Source organism: Panthera tigris, chromosome X (assembly GCF_018350195.1).
Source record: "Panthera tigris isolate Pti1 chromosome X, P.tigris_Pti1_mat1.1, whole genome shotgun sequence".
NCBI classification, from domain to species: domain Eukaryota; kingdom Metazoa; phylum Chordata; class Mammalia; order Carnivora; family Felidae; genus Panthera; species Panthera tigris.
In genome coordinates, this window is record NC_056677.1 from 57,945,587 (window position 1) to 57,961,448 (window position 15,862).

Sequence of the window (15,862 nt, forward strand, 5' to 3'; positions counted from 1 at the left end):
TAATAGTTTAGTAGAGGAAACAGACACCTACCTGCTTCATCTAGAAAGATTTCTTTGAGAGTTGATGGCGAGGTAGACAGGTAAAATGTGAGTCTTCAGGAATTGGCTCTGGCAAGTGCTCTTTTGCTCACGGATAATGCTATTTCTTGTTGGCACAGACCTACCCTTTTCACACTCCAGTCAATGCAAAGGTTGTAAAGGACTACTACAAAATCATCACTCAACCAATGGATTTACAGACACTCCGTGAAAATGTACGTAAACGCCTCTACCCATCTCGGGAAGAGTTCAGAGAACATTTGGAGCTAATTGTGAAAAACAGTGCAACCTACAATGGTAAGAATCACCTGTTCTTTGACTGCAAAGGTCACCTTTCAGTGACCTAGTCACCTTACTAGTCCTAAATTCAGACTAGCTTGGACTGACTGAAAGGATCTACAGTGTATTATGCATCTTGGGGTCAAGAAAATTAGTGCACATTTTTTGTCATTTATTATTGCTTCTTTTTAGTCCCACTTTTGAGTATATCCTCTGGAGAATTTGGAGTCTATCTTTTGAAATGAAACAATTGCATGGAGATTAGTGGCAGGAAGAAGTGGGCCTAATTAAGTGAAAAGGAGAGACAGTGTGGATGGAATCTGCAGTGTGTGTCCCTGTGACTGTGTTTGTTGTGAGTCTTTGATTTGATCTACAGATTTGTTAATAGGGGCTATTATATGTTCACTTTGCTCAAAAGCTGGAAAGGGAAGGAGAAAGAAATCTGCTCTCTGAGTCTTAAAAGAGGGAAAACAGTACAGTTTCTGCATATAAGGGAGATAAAGGTTTCTGGTCTCCAGTTGGATCCTTGAGCACAGATTCATGTATATAAACGTGGGGATTAAGAGTACAGCCAGAGAATGAGTCATGGCTCTGCCACTTACTAATTAAGTTAACCTTAGACAAGTTCTTAGACAAGTTGCCCTAGACAGCCTCTCACAGCCTTCTCAGTATTGTCATCTGTAAACATGGGACAATAGAAGTACCTAGATTCTGTGACCTTTCATAAGCAGGCCTGACCCGTTTATCTAGTCTCTTGTCCAATGCCTGGCTCCCACACCTACTAGAGATTCCTGCCACATTTCACTAAATATCCTGTTGTCATTTCTTCATGCCTCTTGCACAGTCTGTGCCCTGTCTGGAATGCCCTTTCTTCCCTTTTGGCGATAAATTTCCATTCATATTTTCCAGACCAATTCATATCATCTCTTCATGGAGACTTATGCAGACTGCCCAAAATACCATTTTTTGATCCTCCGTGCTCCCCAGCACAATTAAATCAACTTTTATGAGTCTTACTATGTTGTATACAGTTATTTATATATCCTAATCTCCCACCACTTTGTGACCTCCTGGAGAGACTATGTCCTATTCATCTTTATATTCTCTGGCAGAGTGCTGGACACGCACAAGGGAAGAATACATTGGTTAGGCCCAACTGTCATTCAAATTATAAGGATAAATACTTAAAGACAGTCAAATTGGGGGTGGCTCAGTCGGTTCAATGTTCGACTCTCGATCTCTGCTTGGGTCATGATCCTAGGGTTGTGGGATCGAGCCCTGTGTTGGGCTCTACATTGAGCATGGAGCCTGCTTAAGATTCTCTCTCTCCCTCTCTGTCCCTCTCCCTCACTCTGTCTATCTCTCTCTAAAAAAAAAGAAAAGAAAAATCAAATTGAAACAGGAATGGAAAGGTGTAAGAGTCGACTTTGAAAATACAGAGCTTAAAGTACCTGTGGGTCATTTAGGTGGAGATGTTAGTAAAAAAATTAGAAGTAAAGATTTTTTCATAGCCTTACATTCCCCCCCCCCAGCTCAATTCTCTTTCTTCCTCAAACCTGTTGCTGATAATCGTAATAGTAGCAGTATTACCAGTGGCTCCAAGTATTTAACTTGCATCGTTTTATTTCACCTTAAGAAATCTGAAATGGGTACTATTATAATCCTTATTTTTATGGATAAACAGATAAGATAAGCCTGTAGTGTTTAAATAACTTCACTAAGGTGGTCACACTGCTAAAAAGTGGCAGAGATGTGAATCCAGGTATATCTAACTCCAGAGCCTATGCTCTTTTTTTTTTAAGGTTATTTATTTATTTTTGAGAGAGAGAGAGAGAGAGAGGAAGGGGCAGAGTGCGAGGGAGAGAAAGAATCCCAAGTAGGCTCTGCGCTGTCAGCACAGAGCCCAATGTGGGGCTCAATCTCATGAACAGTGAGGCCGTGACCTGAGCTGAAACCAAGAGTCAGATGCTTAACCAACTGAGCCACCTAGGCGCCCCAGAGCCTATGCTTTTAACCACTATGTTTCATATACTCTTCTCTATTTATTCACTTCCTGTTCACACCTTACAACCCTGAAGTTGCCTTCCACAGAAGTACCAGTAACCTCCCAATTGCTGGATCAAGTGGCCACATTCCAGAAATGCCTGTTTACTTAAACAACTTTATAGAGACATAATTCACGTACTATACAATCTATGCATTTACTTATTTATTTATTTTTAAATATTTACTTATTTTTGAGAGAACATGCGTGTGAGTGGGGAGAGGGGCAGAGAGGGAGGGGGACAGAGGATCTGAAGTAGGCTCTGAGCCGAACAGCCGAGAGCCCGATGCAGGGCTCGAACTCATAAACCGTGAGATTATGACCTGAGCCAAAGTCAGATGCTTAATCAACTGAGCTACTCAGGAGCTCCCAATTCACGCATTTAAAGGGATCAGTTTTAATATGTCTTACCCACATGGTAGCATGTATCAGTACTTCATCCCTTTTTATCATCACCTAATATTCCATTGTATAGATATACCCCATTTTAAAAATTTGTTCATCAGTTTGTAGACATCTGCATTATTTATACTTTCTGATTAGTACAAAAAATGCTGCTGTGAACATTTGTGTACAAGCTTTTGTGTACACATTTGTTTTCATTTCTCCTAGATATATATCTAGGAGTTGAATTGCTGGTAACACATGGAAGCTCTATGTTTAACTTTTTGATGGGGCGCCTGGGTGGCTCAGTTGGTTGAGCATCTGACTTGATTTCTGCTCAGGTCATGATCCCAGGGATGTGGGATCGAGCCCCATGTTGGGCTTCATTCTGAGTGTGGAGGCTGCTTGAGATTCTCTCTCTTTCTCCCTCTCCGTCTCCGTCTCCCTCCCTTTCTGCCCTTCTCCCCTGCCCCACTTGTGAGCTCTTTCTCTTAAAAAAAAAAAAAAAAGTTTAAAAAAAACTTGGGGCACCTGGGTGGCTCAGTCAGAGTGTCCAATGCTTGATTCCGGCTCAGGTCATGATCTCATGGTTCATGAGATCGAGCCCCACACTAGGCTCCATGCTGACAGCACGTGCTGACAGCCCTCTCTCTCTGTCACTCTCCCGGTCACATGTTCTCTCTCTCTCAAAATAAGCTTTAAAAAAAAAACTTTCTGAGAAACAATCAAATAGTTTTCCAGAGCAACTGCAGCATTTTATAACCCCGTCAGCAGTGTGTAAGGGTTATGATTTCTGCACATCCTTGTCACCACTTGTTATTATTCATGTTTTTTATTCTAGCCATCTTGGTGAATGTGAAGTGGTATTGTGGTTTTGATCCATATCTCCATAATGACTAATGACATTGAACATCTTCCCCCCCGTTTTACTGAGATAGAATTGACATATAGCACTGTGTAAGTTTAAGGTGTATGGCATAATGGTTTGACTTAATGTAGTGTGAAAGGTTTACTGCAGTAAGTTTAGTAAGCATCTGTCATCTCATATAGATACAGTAAAAAGCAAAAAAAAAATTTCTTCCTTGTGATGAAAACTCTTAGGATTAACTCTCAACAGTTTTACTGTATATCATACAGTAGCGTTAACTGTCAAGTAGTCGTCATGCTGTGCATTACATCCCTAGTGCTTATTTCTCTTACGATGGGAACTTTGTACCTTTGGACTACCTTCCTCCAATGTCCCTATCCTCTACCCCCTGCCTCTGGTAGCCACAAGTCTCATTTCTTTTTTATGAGTTTTTAAAAATTTTTTAAGCTTATTTATGTATTTTTTGAGAGAGACAGAGACAGCACAAGTGGGGGAGGGGCAAAGAGAGAGGGAGACAGAGAATTCCAAGCAGGCTCTGCACTGCACGTCAGCACAAAGCCAGACATGGGGCTCGAACTCACAAAACCGTGAGATCATGACCTGAACCGAAATCAAGAGTTGGACACTTAACCAACTGAGCCACCCAGGCACCCCTATGAGTATTTTCAAGATTCTACACATAAAGTGAGATCACACAGTCTTTGTCTTTGATGTTAAGCATCTTTGCATGTGCTTAGAAATCTTTCTTGAACTTTAGTGTATTTGGCACTATTGGTCACTTGTTGCTCCTTGATACTCTCTTCTCTCTTTTCCAGGAGTATTTTCTCTAATTACTTCCCATCTTTTTCATTCCCATGACTTCAACCACCATATATCCACTGATATCACTGTCTCCAGCCCATACCTCTCTTCTGAGTTCCATACTCATTTTCCAGTTGCCTGCCAGACATGTCCATTTTTCAGTGCCCTACTGGCAACTCTTTATCCGATTGCTTTATTTAGATTGATGATATTACCATCCTTTCTTAAAGTTTATTTTTAATTTACATCCAAGTTAGCATATAGTGCAATAATGATTTCAGGAGTAGATTCTAGTGATTCATCCCCTATGTATAATACCCAGTGTTCGTTGATATTACCATCCTTCTAGTTGTACAATCTAGAAATGATGGTCATTGTTGGTTCTACCCTCTCTTCCCCACACTCCTAGATCACTAAATCCTATAAATTGTATCCTCGATGATTTGCTGGAATACATTCCCTTCCTTTCAGTCTCTGTTACTCCTATCTCAGTTGAAGCCCTTGTCATTTCTTATTCAACCCTTTGCAACAGCTTCCAGACTTTCCTTTTGTTGCTTGTCTTAATTTTTCATGCTGTTTTTTTAAATGTTTGAGAGAGGGAAAGCAAACAGGTAAAGGGTGGAGAGAGAAGCAGAGAGAATCTCAAGCAGGCTCTGTGCTGTCCATGCAGAACTGGACACAGGGCTCCATCTCACAAATTGTGAGGTCATGACCTGAACTGAAGTCAAGAGTCGGCTGCTCAACCTACTGAGCCACCCAGGCACCCCAGTTCTTCACATTATTGATAAGGGTATTTTTTTCTAAAACACAAATTTGAAAAATTATTTTCCAGTATAAAATCCTTAGTGTCTTTCTATCGCCTATGAGACCTCTATAATATGGCCCCTTCCAAGTTCCATTTCCTATTTCTCCTCCACACATACCTGTATTGCAGTTGTACCAAACTACTTGTGGTTCTTGTGAACTGTGTTGCTTCATGTTTCTATTAATTTGCTTACTTTATACTTTTGTACACTTTTTCTTCTCTCTGGAATGTCTGTCTACCCTGTTGTCTATCTGATGGACCTCTACTCTTCATTAATGACAGGACTCATGTCAGTCACAGCAAGCCTTCCCTGCTTCCCAGTATGCAGATTTAATTGTAAAACAACTTACAACACATCTCATATGCAACCCTACCATATTTCGTAGCACCAGTGTACTTCTCTGTTTGCACTTATGCTCAGGTTTCTATTTCTCTCTGTAGGTATACATGTACATATACACAGAAGTATACAGAAGTAGAGAGAGAATAAACCTCAGCACACCTATTCATCTAGTTCAACAATTACTCTCATATGGCCGATCCCTGTTTATTTAGTCTGTATTTCCAGATGTTTTATCATTTCATGCATAGATACTTCAAGCACTCGTACTCTGTCTTGGCAATTATTTATTTTTATGTCATTTGACCCAAGAACTAAGGTAGGAACTGTGTCTTATTTTCCCTTCATTCCCATCACTGACCACATCACACACCATCATTAATCATTTGTTGGATGAATAAACAAATGAATGCTAAATTAATTACTTGAGACTAGAGTTGAGGTTTGGGGTCTGTGGAGGAACACTTACATAAAAGAATAGACAGAGGAAGATCATCCAGCAAAGGATACTTGAAGCAGTCCGAATTATTCTAGATGAATAATGTGAGTAGAATTCTAGATGAATTCTTGACTGTCTCTATAACGAGCTTGAATCAGGGAAGCCATAAGTGGGGAGTGGAAGAAATAGTTCAAGGATTTTCTGAAGCTCTTGTTATGGATTTCAGGGAAGCTAAATAGTCTCAGATGGGATGGAGAGTCTTTAATGACAAAGGCTTTGGATTAGCCATATGTTGGGAGGACATCACAAACCATGATTTCTGTAAACAAAAATTACAATCACAAATTTTATATGCTAAGTATGGAAAGATTGTAAATCATACATTGATCTCCTCAGCCATCCTTAAACAAATTATCATGCCAATCCACTGTATCATTTTCAAGGTATTAAAGGCAGTGGTATCAATAATAGTGCTGTTGGATATATGTTAATAAGGAAGTTAAAATTAGTTTATTCATCCATGCTGTGTATCTGCCATGTGTTAGCGCTGAAAAAATGGCGATAAGACTGGTATATCTGTATAACCTAGTAGCTAGGCTGGTGCCTGGCACATATTAGGTGTTTTAAGTAAATGTGTTAAAAGTCTCGAGTGGTATTGGCACCTCTCACCTCCCATTTTTAATGGTCTCATCTCTTATTGTTACTCTATACATTTAGGTCCGAAGCACTCATTGACTCAGATCTCTCAATCCATGCTGGATCTCTGTGATGAAAAACTCAAAGAGGTAAGATACTTAAAATGAGAGAAAAGCAGTGGAATTTGAAGGTGGCTAGTAAGCAGGGTTGAGGAAGGAGGGAATGTAATAGAAGGAAGAGTAGAGAAATGTGAAAGTAGTAGATCTTTAGTATGTTAGAGAAGAAGGGACGTTAGAAATCGTATAGTCCCTTTTTTTGTAGATGGAGAAACTGAGATCCATAGAAGGAAATTACTTGCCCTGAGCATTATGGTTATTAAGTAGTATAGCTAGGATTGAAATCTAGAACCCACATAACTTTAGAAAGGGCCAAGGAAAGTAAATTCCCAAGAAGTCAGAGCTAAGAGACTGTGTTTTGGCAGAGAGGACCTTTAATTTTTAACAGATTATCTATATTCCATTTTTTTACCCCCCCAAATGGTACCTTTATAAGCTGACAAAAATGGAAGTATGATTATGATGTTAATACTGAAGTAGACATTTCATAAAAGAGGATAATCAGACGGCTGATAAACACGGAAAGATTCCCAAATTGATTGATCATTGGGAAAATGCAAATTTAAAAATAATTTAAAAAACTGACAGTAATAAGTGTTGATGAGGATGTGGAGCAATTGGAACACAAACTTATTCCCAGTATAGTCTGAAATGGATTTATTGGATTAGCTCCCTTTACGTAAAAGTCACTAATCAGCAATATGTCCAGTGTTTTCAGCAACAGTTTTACAGCAAAAACAGTGTGATAGTAAAACCTAACTTGGTGAAGGTGTTTTTGTTGTGGGAACTAAGCTATCAATTCCCAGGGATGTATATTTTGGTAATCTACAAGAATAGACGATAGAATACCTAAAGGATCGATTGGTACATCCCTTTTGATCCTCTTAGTAGAATATCATTTCTCTTATCTGAAATTTCTGCCTGGAATTGAACTGGACAGTTTAAAGTTAGACTTTTTGAGAAACTTAACAGAAGACCATCAGGGAAGAGAAGGGAAAAAAAATAGTTACAAACAGAGAGGGAGGGAGGCAAACCATAAGAGACTCTTAAATACACAGAACAAAATGAGGGTTGATGGGGGGTGGGGGGAGGAGAAAGTGGGTGATGGGCATTGAGGAGGGCACCTGTTGGGATGAACACTGGGTGTTGTATGGAAGCCAGTTTGACAATAAATTATATTAAATAAATAAATAAGTAAATAAATAAAGTTAGGCTTTTTTGGGCAAGGGCAATAGGCGACTGAACCATAAATTATCCATAATTTTCTGTGGTGATTATACCTCAAGGAAACCTGTTTTTCCTTTGCTTTGTTTCATATCAGAAAGAAGACAAATTGGCTCGTTTAGAGAAAGCTATCAACCCCTTGCTGGATGATGATGACCAAGTGGCATTTTCTTTCATTCTGGATAACATTGTCACCCAGAAGATGATGGCAGTTCCAGATGTAAGTGGTCTCTGTGCTAAATATTGTGAAGATAGTACAGGAGAAGGGAAGGGACAGGAGGATGTGCATGTTTATGTATGTTGGGGAGTCTGCAAGGTAGTGTTTATAAATTCAAACTGGCGTATAATTTAAAACACTGACCTTTTTGCTGTATGAGTGCTTTATCATTAAAATCAGAGGCCAGGAATCTGCAGGTATAGAGAGATTTTCTCTTCCTGTTGCTGACATTAAGTATTTGAAAGCTCCCAAATAGCCCTGGAGAGAAATCAGGATGCCAGCTAATGGGAGTCTTTGAATTGAAAGGTGCTTCTTGACAAATGACAGTTTATTAATTATCCACTGTTTATTGTCTTGTGTTTGTTTGTTTGTTTTGTCTTTTGCAACTTTATGGCAGGGCTACCACGTTGACTGTATGAGAATCATTTGGTAATGATTCTCCCTTAGGAGTTCTGAACTCAATCTCCTTTTGTGTTGTGGGCACATGTTATATATGTGTTAATGCTGTAAAACTTCTGGAGGGGAGTAGGGAATAAGAAGTTTTAACTGTGAGTATAGAACAAAAGTTCTTACACTATCAGGGCATAGTAATCCTTAAAGGAATCCAAGAACCCCTTAAATTATATACGGAGTTTTGTGTGAATGTGTGTCTTTCTGGAAAAAGTGGTTCATAGCTTTTGTTGGAGCATTAGGCATATGTGTGACCCAATGAAGGTTGAGAGTCTCTGGTATAAAGAATGGTTTCCATTTCATTTCTTATGCTTTGTGTTTTCTAGTCTTGGCCATTTCATCACCCAGTTAATAAGAAGTTTGTTCCAGATTATTACAAAGTGATTGTCAGTCCAATGGATTTAGAGACTATACGTAAGGTGAGTGATTTGATCTAAAATGTGTTTTTGGAATCAAGTAACTTTGTACATGAATCTGAGTCCCTGGTTCTTTTAATCACAGAATATCTCCAAGCATAAGTACCAGAGTCGGGAAAGCTTTCTCGATGATGTCAACCTTATTCTGGCCAACAGTGTTAAGTATAATGGTGGGTATTTGTCCTTTTTTAAATTTTTTTCCATCTATCTATCCATCCAGTTTTAGTTAGCATTATTAAAATTTAATTGTATGAACAATTAATTAGCCTTGAACAGTGATAGACTTAGTCAACTGACTTACTCTCTTTTTTTTAAGCAGACACATATTTCAATGTATTTTATAAAGTCTGCTAATAACTTTTAATGATGAAAAAGCAAGGTACATTTATTTTTAAACTTTGGAAAGCACAGAAACATGAGAAGAGAATAAAAATTAAAAGGATAATTACTTTGGGCTTTGAGCCATCACTGCTTTCCAAGAGATAGGAAAATTCACCTATGCCCCAGGCCCTTAGATGGAGCTTAAGGAAATGTGTGACTGGAGGCCATAGTGAGCTTCCTTAGAGCATAGAGTTTTTGGTCAGTACATGACCTGATAATATATGTCAAGCTAGTTACTTCTTTTTCTTTATTAATTTTTTTAACATTTATTTATTTTTGAGAGAGAGACAGACTGCAAATGGGGGAGGGGCAGAGAGAGAGGGAAACACAGAATCTGAATCAGGCGCCAGGCTCCGAGCTGTCAGCACAGAGCCCAACGCAGGGCTCAAACCCACAAACTTCAAGATGGTGACCTGAGCTGAAGTTGGACGCTCAACCAACTGAGCCACCCGGGAGCCCGCTAGTCACTTACTTCTGTGCTGACTACTTAATCTGGTAGGAAAGACAATCCAAGTGATGGAGACTGTTAAAATGCAGCTCGACGAGGTCTGTATTAGAAAGAGTACAAAGCACACTAGAGGAGAAAAACGAACACTTTTGCCTAAGGGTTAGAAAAGGCTTCATAGGTAAGCTAATAAAGATTTTCAAATGACTTGCTTGTTAAGTAAACATTGATTAAGCACCTAATATGTGCTGGCACTGATAGATGCCACAAATATAAAATCAACTTAGGTATGATTCCTGCCTCCACATTGATTAGAGTTTAGTTGGGGCAACAAAAAAGAAAATTTATAGAAGCTAAATATTATGCTAGATGTATGCACAGAGTGCCAAAGGGACACAGACAGGATATCTACACCAAGAGTATGATTAGAGGAAACTTTCTGGAAAAGAGTTTTCTTAAGCTGATTTCTAAAGGATCAGTAGAGTTCACTAGGCAAAGAATGTGGAGGAGAAAACATTCCAGGCAGAGAACAGTAGTATGTAAAGACACAGAGGCCTGAAATTATATTATGGGCTTAAGAGACAAGTTGTTGGGGTTGCGGTCACCTGTGCATGTTGGTGAATGACTGGTTTTATGTAGAAGTCTCTAGGAATCAAATCTTAGCCTTATGTGTGCCATGTCACACTTAAGAAATTTTTTTAAGTTTTTATTTATTTATTTTTGAGAGACAGAGCAGGGGAGGGGCAGAGAGAGAAGGACAGAGAGAGAATCCCAAGCAGGCTCCATGTTGCCAGCACAGAGCCAGATGTAGGGCTTGAACTCACAAACTGTGAGATCATGACCTGAGCCGAAACCAAGAGTCATATGCTTAACCGACTGAGCCACCGAGGTGCCCCTAAAGAGATTTTACTTTACCTTAAATGGAAAGACACTGAAGAATTAAGCAGTGAAATGATGATCTCCTATACCTCCTTAAGCAAAAAAGAAGAGGAAGCTAAGGGCATTTGAGAGAATTACCTAGCATACTGAGGTTTGAACTGAAAAATCTACATGACTGTGTGACTTTGCTGCAGCAGTATTCAGCAGCCTAACTAGTGTGGCTGTACATTTGCTAGATAGGAGGGACAGAGAACTGAAGGCAGGAGGTCGAAGGAAGGGACAACCAGAGAGATGAGAAAATGGGCATAGAGAAGAGAATGTTCAATACCAGGGAGGAATGAGAGAACAGGGTGAGTTCAGAGAGCTATACTTGACCAGAACCTGTATATATATCGTTAAGCGAAGTAGTAGGAGAGGATCCTTCCATTTTTGTTCCATCTGGGTTGGTTTAAAAGAATCAACTTTCTTCCTTGTGCTCATTGGAAATCGGAGTGGAAATGCCCTTTGTCAGGTTAGTTATCTCTCCATTATTGTCTTCTAAAAACACTTAAAGCTCATCAGCCATAATTCTGGTAAAAAAGAAGTGTTTAGGTTCCAGATGTCTAAAAATGATTGTAATAAGTGATAAGCAAGAGTGTTCTAGAAAGCCTGTGTGGCCTTGATGATGGCTAGCTTAAGATATAAGGCAGATTTTAAAAGGAGTTTATGCAAGGCGAAAAGAAAAACCCAGAAGATGCTAAGTGAGAAATGAACAGAGGGCAGATGGACAGATCACAGAACACCGACATTAAATAGCTAATGAACATGAATATTCAGTTGTACCCAGTAATCAAAGAAATGCAAATTGAAACAGAGGGAGGTACCTTTTTTCCACCTATTCAATTAACTCAATTTTTTTTTTAATGTTTGTTATTTGTTTTGAGAGAGAGAGCACGCGCACATGAGCAGGAGAGAGGCTGAGAGACAGAATCTCAAGCAGGCTCTGCACTGTCAGCACAGAGCCCGACATGGGGCTGGATCTCAAACTGTGAGGTCATAACCTGAGCTGAAATCGAGAGTGGGACACTCAACCAACTCCAACTGAGCCACCCAGGCACCCCTCAATTTTGTTTAATGCAAGTATTCAATGCTAGTGAGGCGAGTACCCTCACATACTGCTGTTGGCAGTATAAGCTTGTAAGACATTTCTGGAAAGCTCTTTGGCAGCATTTAGAGGCTAAAAAATAGTTAAGAGAGCAAACTTTATAATCAAGTAGGCTTGAGTTTGAATATTGGTCCCACCATTTAATAGCAGTGTGACTTTGGGTAAGTAACTTAGCCTTTGCTTTCCCATCTGTAAAATGGGAATAATAATGGTACCTTCCTCAGAGGGCTGTTGAGAGGGTTAAATAAAATAATGCATGTAAGTGTTTAATGTACATGCATGGCATACACAACATGGTATAACAACCTGCCCCAATCAGAGCTGTAGACAAAGATATTTCTGATCGTGTTATTTATATTAAAGAGAAATAACCTGGATGGTTAATGTAGAGGGAATGATTAGTTATTGTGCCATCAGTATGATGAGTTATTATATAAAGATTGAGAACTCTTTTTTAAAAGAAAGACAAAAGTGCTTACAATGTTAAGTGAGAAAAGCAGAGCACAAAACTTATTTCATCTCAGTTACACTTTTAAAAAAGTGCATATATATAAAGGAAAAACTGGAAGGAAACACATCAATGTGTTAATAGTGGTTATTTCTGAGATGTAGGATTAGGATTTTCTTTATTTTCATCTTTTGTATGTTTTCCAAGTTTTCTACTAGTATGAAAAGGCAGGAAACTCTTCCTAGAGGTTTTGAATTTTCAGGGATGATGATTATAGTAGCTGATTAAATATTCAGCACCTCTCCTCCTGTGCCAAGCCGAATAGTCAGGTAGAGAAGGGTGGGGAAGAAGTTCCAGGAAGAGAGCACAAACAGAAAAGTAGGTGAGGGTGCCTTGGATAGAGAAGTGCAAATAGTTGAGTTTGGCTAGGGTAAAGACTAGGAGCTACTTTTGGTGGTTAGAGAGGAGTTTTTCAAGATAGATGGGGCCAAATCACAAAAGGCCTGGTGTGTCACATTAAGCCTTTAAAAAGGAAAGAGGATCATAGCAGATATTTTAGCAAGATCATTCTAGAAGCTATCTAAAGAACAGATAGGAGGGGAATTAGATATAGAGACCCATAGAGAAACTGTTGACAATAGTCCAAGTTAAAAATATTGAGGGCTTGAGCCATGATAAGTAGCCATAAGAATGGAAAGGTGGGGACAGATTGTAGAGATATTGTGGAGGTAGAATTGATATCTTCATAAGTGGTTGGAAGTTGGGGATGTTGGGTAAAGGGCAGGGAGAATTCAGGATGTTGTCAAGTGCTCATTTGCTCTTGGGTGAAAACAGAAATGGGTACAAACTTTTTAAAGGACTAAATGTTCATTGCCTTTGATCAGTTTCACCTCTAGGGAATGCTCCACACACAGGTTTGCAAAGGCATGTGTATAGATACACATATATTTATAATTGCAACATCATCCAGTTGACTCTTGAACAACATCAATTTGAACTGTGCAGGTTCACTTATACACAGATTTTTTTACAGTAGAGTATTCTAAATGTATTTTCCTTATGATTTTTAAAAATTTATTCCCAAGTTAGTTAACATACAGTGTAGTCATGGTTTCAGGAGTAGAACCCAGTGATTCATCTGTTACATAAGACACCCAGTGCTCATACCAACAAGTGCCCTCAATGCGCGTCACCCATTTTCCCCACCCGCATCAGCCCTCAGTTTGTTCTCTTTAAGGGTCTCTTATGGTTTGCCTCCCTCTCTCTTTTTATCTTATTTTTCCTTCCCTTCTCCTGTGTTCATCTGTTAAGTTTCTCAAAGTCCACATATGAGTGAAATCATGTGATACCTGTCTTCTCTGACTGATTCACTTAGCATAATACCCTTATGATTTTCTTAGTAGCATTGTCTTTTCTGTAGCTTACTTTATTGTAAGAATACATTATATAATACATATGACATACAAAGCATATGTTAATCAACTGTTAATGTTATCAGTAAGTTTTTCAGTCATCAATAGTTAAGTCTTTGGGGAGTCAGAAGTTATAAGCAGATTTTTGATTGCACAGGATATAGGCACCTCTAACCCCTGTGTTCAAGAGTCAACTGTAATTGCAAAAACATGGGAGCTCTTTGATTTTCTAACAGTAGGAAATCAGTGAAGTAAATGACGGTACCTGTATATGGTGGAGTACTGTTTAGCTATCAAAATGGTAGATTAGCTAATAAGGTATATTTGTATATGCTGATATGAAAATGTATTCAAGATGTATTGTTGAAAAATAGGTAACTTGACAGTATATACAGAAGAGGTTGCAAATTCAGATCTTATAAAGGCGAGATAAGTATGAATGAAATGGGCTCAAAAGCAACCAATGAACCGGAGAGCACATACTCATCTAAAGGAATCAGTCACTATTTAGCTTGTTTGTTGCCATAGAATAGAATTACTAGGGGTGCCTGGGTGGCTCAGTCGGTTAAGCGTCCGACTTTGGCTCAGGTCGTGGTCTCATGGTCCATGGATTTGAGCCCTGTGTCAGGCTCTGTGCTGACAGCTCAGAGCCTGGAGCCTGCTTTGTCTGTGTCTCCCTTTCTCTCTGTCCCTCCCCATTTACGCTCTGTCTCTCTCTCAAACATAAATAAAAACAGCGAAAAACATTTAAAAAAAAGAATAGAATTACTAAAGGGAGAGATGGAGGATAATTTTCACTTTGTGCTTGTTTGTGCTTAGATGTTTGAAGCTTTTTGTTTTTTGTTTTTTTAGAGTTTATCCAGAGAGAGAGCAAGCATGCGCACAAGTCAGAGGCAGAGAAAGAGGTGGGGAGAGAGAGAATCCCAAGCAGGCTCTGTACATGTGCAGAGACTGATGCGAAGCTAGAATTCACGAACTATGAGATCATGACCTGAACCGAAGTCAGATGCTTAACTGACTGAACCACCCAGGCGTCACAGATGTTTGAATTTTTGTAATTGAGCACACAATACATTGTAATAAAAAAAAAATTCCACTTTTGGAAGGTTGGATAAATCAGATGACATCTAGAATTCTGACCTGGGTAACTGGTGGTGCCAGTGACTTAATATAGGAAATAAAGGAGGAGCGGTTTGGGAGAAAAAGTGGTCGAGTTCAGTTTGGGGTGTGTTGTATTGAGGAAGAGCATCCAAGTGAAGACTTAGTAGTAGTTAGCTATATACATGTCCGAAGCTCAGAAGGGAAGTCATTACTGTAAATATGGATATTTTTTCAGAGCGGCATATGAAAGTATAAGTAGATGGAGCTCAAATAGGGACTGCAGTATATTCCTTGAACCCCTCTGATGCTGTATGTAAAATGTGGTATTTTTTTCCAGGTAGAAAGACCATAGTTTTATCAGATTACTAAAGTTGTATGTGACCCAGAAAAGTTAAGAGCCATTGTTTAGTTGAGGGAAAATGTAGGAGGAGAAGAGACTTGACAAGTTCCAGCCTTTAAGGGATCAGGTAGAGAATACTGAGGAGTGGCCAGAATCAAAGAAGGGAAAACAGAAGAGAGTAAAGACCTGGAAACCCAAGAGGAGGAGAATGGCCAACAGGTCAGGTGCCACAGAGAAGACCAAAGAGGGTGGTTGTTAGAAGAGTTGTTTCAGTGAGGTGGTAGAATCAAAGCCAGACTGCAGAGGATATGAATGAATGGAAAGTGAGGAAGTAGAAACAGAAATTTGCCTATGAAGGGAAGAGGAAAGACTGTAATCGGTATGTGGAAGGGGATGAAAACATTTGGACAAGGGACCTTTGTATAGGTGAAAAAAAAGAAAATTAAGGATATGACAGGAGGTCCTTATAGAAGGTGGGAAGATACACATTGAGAAAGTTTCCGCCCAGTAGCCTCTTATTTTTTCTCCCAAGTAGGAAACAGGGTCGTCTGCTGACAGTGGGTGAAGTGATGGGAGAAGGAATTTGAAGAGAAGTGTTGATAAGGGTTTGAATCAACTGTTGTAGGAAACTTGAAAAGTAGCTGACTAGGGACA

The 15,862-nt window shown here is 39.2% G+C and overlaps 1 protein-coding gene across 3 annotated transcripts in view; it reads left to right on the forward strand.

The window, feature by feature from the left end:
• The window catches only part of TAF1 (TATA-box binding protein associated factor 1), an 89,441-nt gene that overhangs the window by 39,969 nt on the left and 33,610 nt on the right, over positions 1 to 15,862 (forward strand). For all 3 annotated transcript variants that reach the window (XM_042975250.1, XM_042975251.1, XM_042975252.1), the window contains exons 30-34: positions 159 to 336; positions 6,717 to 6,784; positions 8,073 to 8,195; positions 8,969 to 9,061; positions 9,144 to 9,228. In XM_042975250.1, coding sequence (XP_042831184.1) covers positions 159 to 336; positions 6,717 to 6,784; positions 8,073 to 8,195; positions 8,969 to 9,061; positions 9,144 to 9,228 — 547 coding nt within the window. The remainder of the gene's footprint in view (positions 1 to 158; positions 337 to 6,716; positions 6,785 to 8,072; positions 8,196 to 8,968; positions 9,062 to 9,143; positions 9,229 to 15,862) is intronic.